This window comes from Paramormyrops kingsleyae, chromosome 2 (genome assembly GCF_048594095.1).
Source record: "Paramormyrops kingsleyae isolate MSU_618 chromosome 2, PKINGS_0.4, whole genome shotgun sequence".
NCBI lineage: Eukaryota > Metazoa > Chordata > Actinopteri > Osteoglossiformes > Mormyridae > Paramormyrops > Paramormyrops kingsleyae.
In genome coordinates this window covers 20,443,161-20,454,758 of record NC_132798.1, presented here as the reverse complement: position 1 = coordinate 20,454,758, position 11,598 = coordinate 20,443,161, and the positions used below count along the sequence as shown (strand labels likewise).

The window sequence follows — 11,598 nt, the reverse complement described above, 5'->3', positions numbered from 1 at the left end:
TAAATCCTATAAACTTCATTTCACTTCTCAAATATCACTGTGTTTGTCTGCTATATGATATTTTTAACTGAAATTGCTGATCCAAACAACCAGTGATTCATAAAGGAAAAGCATGAAGATGATCAGGGGTGCCCAAACTTTTTCATACCACTGTATTGTAGACCAAGATCAAAGTAAAATTCGATTAAACGCTATATGTTTTCCTATCCATTATGTTCTTTACACTGCATGACTACTCATATTTCCAGTTCCAAGTCACAACATTTTTGTCTTATGTCGCAAAAGTTTTGAGTTATAATGCAAAAGTTTTGGGTTATAACGCAAAGGTTTTGGGTTATAACGCAACGGTTTTGGGTTATAACGTAAAACATGACTTCTTTTTTCTCTCTTCTGCCGTTTTTTTTCCTGCTCCTTTGTCACCTTAGGGGCTCCGTACTAAAGCACATACAAAAATAAAAAATATTTGTGAATAAATTAGAAAATAAATTAGACATATTTATATATTGCTTTACCAAAACAAAATGACAAAACATTCAAGGACAATTGCGGTCCTTTACAAAAGCATTTATTATTTAAAATTTTATACACATTCAAAAATATTCGAATACTCAACAATGCTGACTCGCTAAAGATAAAAGCGTCAGATTAATACATTTATATTATAGTGCACTGGAGGCGGCACAGTAATGCAATGGTTCGCACCGTCGCCCCACCCCTCTGGGTTCTGGGTGCAAGTCTCCGCCAGGTTTCCATGTGTGTGGAGTTTGCATGTTCTCCTCGTATCATCGGGGTTTTTTCTCCTGGCACTCCAGTTTTCCCCCACCCAAAAGTCCAAAAACTTGCTAAGGCTAATTGGAGTTACCAAACTGCCCGTAGGTGTGCGTGTGTGAGTGAATGGTTGGTGAGTGGGCCCTGCGATGGGTTGGCGCCCCATCCAGGTACAGGTTGTTCCGTGCCTTGCGCCCTTAACCTCCAGGATAGGCTCCAGACCCCTCACGACCCTTAATAAGTTAAGCGGTTTCAGAAAATGGATGGATGGATTTAGTTCACTGTTACGCTTTTAAAATAAACCTGGGTGTGAGGCAATGTTTTACCACTAGGGGGAGATGATGGAACAGTTATTCAACCCAATGGTTTGCATTTATATGATGTCGTTCTTCAAACCATTACTTGTGTTTTTATTCATTGGCCACTCAAGTGCTTAAAGAATAAGGTGTAACCTCAAAGTATCCAGATCAAACACAGGGAGATACTCTATGATGTTTAAACTTATTGCAAGAAGGGACCTGTATTTAGAATCACTATTAGTTAATTAGTTGTTAATATCTTGATCTTATTACTTGTGTGATGTGAAGTTCAAGGACCATTATTAATGGCAATTCATGTATAGCTCAAAAAAAAAAAAACAGCAAAAAAAGTTCATGGTTGGAGACTCAACAAAGGAAGCTGAAAAAATGAACGGCTTAGGACTGACAGGCTAGGTGACACAGAGTCTTCCAGGATGACAGCTCTCCTGTCTGTGACAGACTAACATAGTGCCTGGTACAAATGTCACATAACCATTGTTATTCTTTAAAAATCACACACGTTTCAGCACAGTTATGGGTTAAAGCTGTTCAACCAAAAGCCAGATCGGCCCGGAACAATGACAGGGTGAGGCGGTGCCTTTCTTTTTTTCCTGACAGTTATCTAATTTTTTTTTCTAAGACTGTAAAATTGAAGAGTGGCCCATCTCTGCAGGGAATGTGCTCAGATGCTGCTTCTGAAGGGGTCCTAATCCAACGAGGTGTGAGACTCAGCGAGTTCGGGTGCTGTGCCTTTGATCTGAAAGTTGCTGGTTCCAATCCCAGACTCGGCAGAGTGATGTCACCATTGGGCCTTTGAGTAAGGACCCTAACCCACAATCACCCCCCAGAGACTGGCTGATGTTCTCAAAAGAAAGTGCTTGAAACATTCCTCAGAGACTTCGGTCCATGTTACCATGATAGCATTATGCGGTTGCTGCAGATCCGTCAGCTGCAATTCACTGCAAGGCTGAAATGAGATATACTTGTTTGCTGTTGCTGCTGCTACATGGAAAGGTTTTTAATTCCAACTGCTCCAGAGACACCGGGCAAATGTTTCACCTGTACTGCATATGTATTTGATGTCTTCACAATGCCAATGGTCTCGCGAGGCAGCTACCTACTGAAATGCATTGCTCAAGGGTTAACTTTAAAAGACCAAGAACAAAAAACGGATTTAACACACACCTACACATTTTCATTGTGCATTATGGATTACTTAAACGTTTTATAAATAAAACCATACGGATGTATGTGAAGATATATCAATGTATCAATGGGACGAATTTGTTTTAATAAAGAAAGGAAGGATACATTATTTGCGCTATAGTCATCTGGATGTTTCCGTTTGTTGTATAAACATTGATTTATCTTGTAGAGGAAGTGCAACTGATGAAAACAAAGTGCAAGACAAAACAATTTAACAGGTTATCGTCCTTCTTAGGGCACTATAATGAAAGTACTAAGAAAAACAGGACTGCTGAAAACTGTGCGTTTCTGGAAGAATAAACATTTACAGTATAGTATAATTCAATTTGTTGATAGCAGCGTCAGCACAGAGTTATTGCACCTACAGCCTGGCTCTATATTTAGCGATGTATGATCGATACATTTATTGGCAGTGACTTAAAAGAAACGTTTTTGGAAGGGGTATTTTGCATATCCCCGCAAATATTCTTAGTTACTACGTTAAAAATACCGTCGGGGGCGGAATTAGATCCAAACAGGCAGTTTGCAACTATGTCTCCGCCCTCTAAGTGCGCTACATCTTCCTGGTCGCTGTCTTGTTGGTGATTTTTTTTTGTTTGTAATATGTAGCCATTTAACTGTAACTCACATACAATCTGTATCTTACCGCTACTCGTAGCAAACCGTAGCCCGGTTTCTAATGGACACCACGGTCCGCCTTATACGTATGCAGCAAAAGGCTGTTGCGTGATGTGGGGCTGGGAGACTTTAGGGATCCGCTTTCTGTTTTTCCGATGGTCGCTGTGTGTGTGCCGGCTCTAGACGTACATTTAGGGACATTGCGCCGTGGCACCATGGATTCGTGCTGCATTAACACCGGACCTTGCAATCACCGTAATGAGTAAAATCCTCATCTGAGCGGAATTGGGGGCAGGAATAAAAACGGACGTAAGCGGACGAAAACAAAAACAAAAATGGGATTCCTCCACCAGCTCCATCTCCTGCTGTGGAAGAATGTGTCCCTGAAGCGAAGAGGGCCGGTAAGCAAACGTTTGGTGTCCCTGTTGGAAAACGGTTTTATCCGCTCGCAGAGATCCGGTTCTCGGCGGTGCCGGGCCTTCGCACGCCGAGCGATTCGGAGGGGATGAGCGACGGCCGGCGGAGCTGAAGGAGAAGGGCGTCGGTGGGGGGCTCCAACAGCTGCATTACATTTTCTCCCAGTGCAGCTGTGTTTATAGATCCCACAACATGATTTCCGTTTTTCTGTGTTTACAACGATTCCCGAAGAGGCAACTTCGACCTATTTATTATAATGTGTGGTGTATACTGTTTGCTCTCCCCGCTCCCACCTTGCCGGCAAAATAACAACACTTTCCGTGAATTAAAATACAGATGGTGACAGCGGTGGCCTAACAGCTGTCAATTTTATATGGAAAAACGCGTGTTTATTATGAACTGTACAACGAACGACTTGTTTAAACACGTAGCGCTCCTTCCGCTGTCAGTTGTGGGTCCGCTGCACTTATTCTCAGTATTATGAAAGGCAAGCGAAAGTGACATTACTGGAAGTGTCAAAATACTAATCCGCATGACTTGGCTTCTGTGGTTGTGTAGCGAGGAAAGTGCCGAAATAGCGAAGTATTTCTTTGATACATCTACAGCACAGATTAGCAGAGATGTCAGGGATCATATATTAACTGAGGTTTCTAAAACAAAATAATAGAAATTATTTACTGTAAAGCCAAATAATGCTCTTGGGTTAACTTTGCAGCGTAATTTAATACGCCGTGAATGCACACGCCGTGAAGGGACACATTTAAATGTGTCCCTTAATTGTCAGTTCCTGCCGTTTTGGACTGAGGTCTTTGGGGACAAGCTGAAGACATTCGTGTGGGGAGTCTGGGTATCTGTAGTTCTGCTCTGATACTCTGTAGGATGGAGGTTTGAGCAACTGCGCGGGGGCTTATTTTTCCTGGTGATTTTCCCTTCATGTTTACATGTCGTTGAGGTTTTTACTTTTAGTATTTAATCCAGATTGTAGTACCACAGTCTCCTGTCCTGCAGGGCTGGGGGTTCGATTCCCGTCACCTGGCCAGTGTGTTTGGGCCTTGCGTGTTTCCTTCCACAGTTAAACTGGTGTCTCCAAAATTGCCGAAAGTATGCGTATACCTATGGTGGCCTGTCAGGCCAGCCATGCCATGCTGTGCTTCCTGGGATGGGCCCTGGGCTCTGGGCTCTGCGTGTCACAGTCCTGGAGAAGCTGTCTGCCAGATGGATGGATGAGTTAAAGAAGCCATGGTATTAATACCCGAGACAGCTCTGTAAAATGCAGCCGGGTTACCCTCTTTCAGCTGGCGTCACTTTTTAAACGAGTTTTTCCTAACTACTAGCTGCTGGTTGGGAAGTGTAGTGGTTAGTGTTCAGGGAGCTGAATGAAGCCCTACTTCACTGCAGGTGGATTGTGACCCTTATGATTTCAGGCCTGCATCATGTGGCTGTAGGTCCTGTCCTGGTGAATAACAGTAGCAATTTTTGCTAGTTTTCAGGTGAAATTTGCTGATGTTCTTATGGAAGACATTTTTTTTTTCTTTTACAATCTCTTTTTTTTTTTTTTTTACATTTCTCTTGTATTGTCTTACTCATTGGAGAATCTCCCAAGCCCCCCACCCACGGTGGGCCCCCTGCACACCGAATATAACACGTCATCTTCCAATGGTGACACGGGGTCCTGTTTCTTATAGTCTAAATATGTCCTTCATTCATAAAGAATAGATCACAGCTCAGCTTTCATTGCAAAGCCAAACTGAGTCTCTGCTTTGAAGGGGGGGGGGGGGGTGTTTATCTCTGGTTGTTTGTCTCGAGTGGTAATGAGTGACGTGGTGTCTGCTGTACAGTCCTGCTTGTCTTGCCTTGGCGAAATGAGCCAGGGTATCAGCCTCTAAACATTTAAAGTGACGTCCGCTTCTTATAACCCGGAGGGGGGGGGACTCACTTTGGCCCTTATTTGCCACAATTGTCTTCTGCCTCCCCTGTTATATTCGGCTCCCTGCCTCCACGCTTGTTTTCCAGTTCCTTCCACGTGCTATTTTTATCAACGCCGACCTCGTAAATCACCCGCACTGTGTTCACTGGGGACCCTGGAGGAGAGGATTGCCGCTCTAAAAATAGTCGCGGCGATCGACCGCGTCATCCATCGGCTCCGTACTGGGGGGCCGATGATTTGTGCGAAGTGAGCGGTCAGCAGATTGCGGCCAGACCCTGCCCCCCACGCGGCTGTGGCGATAAAGCCGGTTAACCTGCCGCTCGAACGCTCCCAGCCTGCGTGCCAGATGTTTGTCTAAGAAACGGGAATAAGCGCAGAGGAAAATGGGACCGGCGTCCTCTCGCTCTGTCCAGGTGAAATGGCAGCACTGCACTGGCAGCAGAAAGCAGCTAATAAAAGTCTGGTTAAAAGCAGTGATGGGCAGCGTGGATAATTTATAAATGTGTGCTGTGGGTATTACGTCAGTGTGAACAGTGAGGCCTTCCCATACACACACGTGCAGCCACAGGAACAGCATCTTAAAGCATAAGCCCTCATCCGGGCGCTGAGCTCATGCAGACGCCCGCCTGGCGCGCTCTGCTGAGTGGGAGGGAGGCCGTGGCACCTCCTGGTGCAATGTGGGGCAGTCTGGGCCTCCACAGTGGGGGCCGTGTTCCTCTCTATCCTCGTCCGCTGAGTGGGAGACTCAAAGGGCATCGCCTGCATGCCCCCAGCCATGGAAAACATCTTCTTTTTTTCCCCCACAGGGACAGGGCCACACGTGTACAGTTGCCGACAGTTGTCATGACAACCTGCGGCTCTCTCTTTTGGTGTAACAGGTCCGCATGTATCGGTGTAGCTCCTTGACCAGTGCCGGGCCACCTGACCGCCTGGGGTGATTTGCTGCGGCTGACCTGGTTCTCCTGGGGCTGCAGGATCTCTGCACGATGGACTCTTGGGCTTAACCATCTGGTTATTGCAGGAAGCATTCTGGGTATTATCTGTCCAGTCATCTGATGGGAAGGAGGGAAGCTGTTGGGTGGGACATCAGGCTTCAGTCACATGGTATGTCCATGCTAGCTGGGCCGACTGTGGCGGGGTCGCTTCTGATCCCCCTCTCTGCTGATCTGGACGTGATGGGAGATTAAGAGGCTTTATAATATCTGATGTCTGCCTGTGGGGAAAGTGGGGAGATGGAACATCCCGTTTGGGAATGGGGTCAACAAAACCCACGGACAATAGGAGCTGTACTGGGGAGCTGAGACCCAGGGTCAGCGTCTGGTCAGCTTTACTGAGATGAGGCTGGGGCCAAAAGAGAGCATGAACCTGAATACAAGACGGACTGGACTCCCTACACTGGATAACCTGTGATGGGAGGATGGGTGGAAATTTAATAGGATTTGCTATTTACACCTTATCACATTAGATAGACAAGATAAACTTAATTCATCCCAGGGGCTAATTTCTGAACGTCTGTAAATGCCTTTCATTTCTAGTGTGATTGCTTGGTTTTAATATCAGTGTTTTTAATCAGTTTAATCATTATATTTTGTCTTGAACCAAGTTAACAAGGAGCTAAACAATGATGAGTATTGTAAGCTGTTCCGTCGGTGCTGCAAAGAGAAGCCTCTGAGGCAAACAGTGCTGATATATCAACCTCCTTCTCATGTGGGAAGCGTGTCTCTTTTACTTAAGAATATATACTCCAGACACGTTGGTATGATTCAAAGTCAGTTTATCAAATGAAGTACACAAGTAACAATTTAATAGGTCATTAAAAATTTTGAATCGAATTGCTACAAATAGAACTATATTGCTCTGTCTATTGCACTGTGTGCAGAATGGTCCTCCAGAAAGAATGTTACTGTTTCTGACTGTTTTTGCTGCCCCCCTGCCCGCTGCCCCCAGCCCGCTGCCCCTGGCTCATGTCACCGCACCTTTATAAACAGACTTCATTCCCGCTTAGGCAATAATGAATATTCACATTAAACATTCCAAACATTTCATACAGTCCATGCAATCCATACTAAACTCCACTATAAATTCAACTTAATTGTAGAATAATAATAATAATAAAAAAAACATCATAATTCTTTTAGGGTTTAAATTTAAGCCAAAATGAATTAATGGCCCCTACTGAAATGATAGAACTTTTTTTAATGAAATGTTTAGATTATAATTATAATTTACTAGGTAAATTCTATTCCGGGAAGGACGTGTGAAGCACGTCAAGTCCAGAAAAAACTGCTTCCAAATTTTGCAAAAGAAGCATTGAGACCAGAAATTGGGGGCAGCGTGTATTCTGGGGAGCAGCGTGTATTCTGGGGAGCAGTGTGTATTCCTGGGGGGCAGCGTGTATTCTGGGGAGCAGTGTGTATTCCTGGGGGGCAGCGTGTATTCCTGGGGGGCAGCGTGTATTCTGGGGAGCAGTGTGTATTCTGGGGAGCAGTGTATATTCTGGGGGGCAGCGTGTATTCCTGGGGGGCAGCGTGTATTCTGGGGAGCAGTGTGTATTCCTGGGGGGCAGCGTGTATTCCTGGGGAGCAGCGTGTATTCCTGGGGGGCAGTGTATATTCCTGGGGAGCAGCGTGTATTCCTGGGGAGCAGCGTGTATTCCTGGGGGGCAGCGTGTATTCCTGGGGAGCAGCGTGTATTCCTGGGGGGCAGCGTGTATTCCTGGGGAGCAGCGTGTATTCCTGGGGGGCAGCGTGTATTCTGGGGAGCAGCGTGTATTCTGGGGAGCAGTGTATATTCTGGGGGGCAGTGTGTATTCCTGGGGGGCAGCGTGTATTCCTGGGGAGCAGCGTGTATTCCTGGGGGGCAGTGTATATTCCTGGGGAGCAGCGTGTATTCCTGGGGGGCAGCGTGTATTCCTGGGGAGCAGCGTGTATTCCTGGGGGGCAGCGTGTATTCCTGGGGGGCAGCGTGTATTCCTGGGGAGCAGCGTGTATTCCTGGGGGGCAGCGTGTATTCCTGGGGAGCAGCGTGTATTCCTGGGGAGCAGCGTGTATTCCTGGGGGGCAGCGTGTATTCCTGGGGAGCAGCGTGTATTCCTGGGGGGCAGCGTGTATTCCTGGGGAGCAGCGTGTATTCCTGGGGGGCAGCGTGTATTCCTGGGGGGCAGTGTGTATTCCTGGGGGGCAGCGTGTATTCTGCATGACATCCGCTGCCTGTGATCAGAAGGTCACTGTTAATGTTCAGATCCTAGAGTTAGCAGATCTCAACATCTCCCTGTTTTGCACCCCCCCCCCCCCCCCCCACCCCCCATTGCTTGTTGTTTGACCCCGTTTTATCAATTGTACGTCACTTTGGATAAAAGTGCTTGATGAATAAAATGTAATATGTAACATTGTGAGAAAAATTAGCTTGTATTAAAACGTATGGAGAGACCTGTTCAGCAGTTAGGTGGCTAATTATCAGGGAGGACACAAGCAATTAGCGGCCTTCTGCCCTTTGGCTCTCTCGCCATTTTTGATAGCGAGGCGTGTTCATCCGGCCGCTGTGATTGCGAGAGGCCGCCATTAGGACAACATGAGAATACGGTACGCATACAGAGGCCGGCTCCTGCTGAGCCAATACGCACCGTTTAGGCCAGACAAGCAATTTGGGGGCTTTATGGGTCATGGGAAATACTGTCAGAAAGAAACTATAATTACAGTAGTTAATTTCCTTATGTGAAGGAGTGAATTAGACAGAAGTACAGGAGTGGGGGGTGTTGTGGCGCGAGCAGGGGTGGGTCTGACTCGCTGGAAATCTCACATTGCACATATTTTTTGCATTTCTTGTGGTTTCGGTAACGGGAATAAGACAAGGAGAAAGAACCCCGCCCCCACCCCTTTGGAGAAAGCCTAGGGAATTTGTTTTGGTCAGCTGGATATAATAAAATTGCATACCATGCAGAGTACAGTGCGTACAGTGCAGTACATTATAATGGAAGGCGATGTACAGAAAGTCCACATGTACAGTAATAACAGTCATTAGTGTCCAGGAGAGTGCAGATCGATAGCAGTTACACATTTGGGCAGAAGCTGTTTGAGTGGCCTGAGTCCTTAAGCTCCAACCCTAACCCTGTCCAGAGAGGAGTTGGAACAGGTGGTGTCCGTGAAGGAAGGTGAGCTGTACGTTTCCCCGCATGCCTCTTGACCCTGGATTCATACAGGTCCCAGACTGAGGCGCTTCTGCAGCTCGCTGGTGATGTTTTCACCCTGCTTCAGCTTCCTGTGCAGCGCGTGGAACCTGCAGAGGTGGCTGTCTCTGTCCATAATCACCTCCTTTGTCTTTGTGCAGTCGAGGTCCCATGACTACACAGGATGACTCTGGCCATGCCACCTGTCGCCTGTGTACGGACTGTTGGGGTGATGTCATCGACAGTTTCTCAGCTTGGTCTCCAGATATGTTGTCATTAGTGCAATAATTACACATTTGTATATTTTCACAACAGTACTGTACCTGTTTTCATGCTCACCCACTTATTTATTACCATCCTCATACGTTTACTTATTTTTGTATAGAAATTGTTGCAGCATTGTGTATTGTATATTTTTGTATTTTATGTAGCGTTGTGCTGTCGTCTGTTAATTATACAAATAATTAATTCCTGGATAATAAAAGTATTCTGATTATGATTCTTTAGAATGATGATGTTAAAGGTGGAGCTTAAGTCCCCAGAGAGGATCTCTGTGTGTCTTGCTGCTGGTACCGCAGATCCACGCCAACTACACCATCCACTGAACAGTCAGCCCCCAGTCGAATCTGCAGGAGCTCGAGAAGAACTTAGGGATCTCCCTTAAGGCTTGATGCAGTGAGGGGCTGACATGTTTTCCTTCACTCTTTTGTAAGTTATCACTCTTCTCTGACCCCGATTAATCGCCTGCAGCTCCAGCAGACACACCTTACTATGTAGGGACCTATTCGGCTCTAAACTTTAATTAAGGACACCGACCGACGCACCAAGTGAGACTTTTCGTTATTTGTTTTTACTTTTTGAAGCCTTGATGGACATTGCTAAATAAGGTCCAAAATAGCTTAACCGAGTTTGCGTCCAAAATATTTTCGTCCCTCCGGCGGATGCCGTGCCGCGGTGTAATTATATACCTCGAGAGGAAGATGGTGAACAGTGCAGAGACCGCGGGGAATATGCAGCGTCCAGCCCGGCGTCCGCCGGCACGCACAGCTTATATGTATATATCCAAAAAAGCTATTTTATTTTCTGCTGCCGAGGTTCCATTATGGAGCGGCCGCTCTTTGGGCGCTATGATCTCCGCGTGTCCCCAGCGCGTCCTCCACACGGTACCGGCGCTGCCCTTGCCGCGATTGCCGCCGTCTGCGCCCTTTCCTAATTTAATTTCAGGTGGACAGCGTGCTAATTTACAAGTTGTCCATGGGTAGTTAACCACCTGGCTCCGTTGGCCTATTTGACTGAATCTTACGCCAGCTTACATAATTCGGTCCGTGTCTCGTTTAGCAACCAAATTATGGAGATTAAAAGTCTTTTTTTAATTAAAAAGAAAATGTTAATAATTAAATGGATACGTCCATCCCTCTTCCGTACCACTGGCAGCATAACCCACCTCAAAAGGTCACGGTGATTAAAATGAATGATTAGTTTGAACAGTCCCAGAGGTGGTGTAATAGCTGAATAGAGACTAAGTTGGAGTCATGTAACTGCACAGGGCTGTTTTATCTGACCCTGCCTACAGGAAAATGGAAATTTCAGCCAGCTGAAGTCCAGCGAGGACAGCATGCTCCTGCGGGGACCAGCCGGCAGCAAAGCAGTCATGTTCCATTTTGTATAAAGTTTACATTTCATTTCCTAGCAGCGACCCCCTGTACTTGGCCATGTGAGACTGCTGATCTGCCGTTTGGGGCATTTCGGAGCACATTTCACACCCTGAGCAGTGACAGTAGGGAATGTTCAGCTGTGTTGCTGTCCGTCGGTGTTGTTGAGACACCCCTCAGGAGGTCTGTGTTTTCACATTCACCCACATCGTCCCCTGGCCTGCTGGTCGGTCCAGGGCGGTTTTTATTTCTTGTCTAAAGTGTGAATTTATAACATTGAATCACTTACAACATAGATGTGATGTAACATAAGGCCTGGGTTTATTTCAATGTGCAGTATATGAAAAATATGGAGATATCATATGTGCTTCAAATGTTTTGAATCTGATGCTGTAGAATAGTCACCTGTAGCTATTTATTTACACAAACCATGCCTTCAGCTGCATGTACTGGCCATTTTACCTGATAAATATTGATATTGTAAAGCATAAAACCTTCTGCTTTGTATGACTCAGTGTTTCTTCCTTCCCTCTGTTACATTTTGGG

The 11,598-nt window shown here is 46.0% G+C and overlaps 1 protein-coding gene across 2 annotated transcripts in view; it reads left to right on the top strand.

Annotated features, from left to right (window-relative positions):
* The first annotated feature begins 2,791 nt into the window (after window positions 1-2,791).
* The window catches only part of abca2 (ATP-binding cassette, sub-family A (ABC1), member 2), a 65,361-nt gene continuing 56,554 nt past the window's right edge, over window positions 2,792-11,598 (top strand). For both annotated transcript variants that reach the window (XM_072707828.1, XM_023840707.2), the window contains exon 1: window positions 2,792-3,292. In XM_072707828.1, coding sequence (XP_072563929.1) covers window positions 3,227-3,292 — 66 coding nt within the window. In that variant the 5' untranslated portion in view covers window positions 2,792-3,226. The remainder of the gene's footprint in view (window positions 3,293-11,598) is intronic.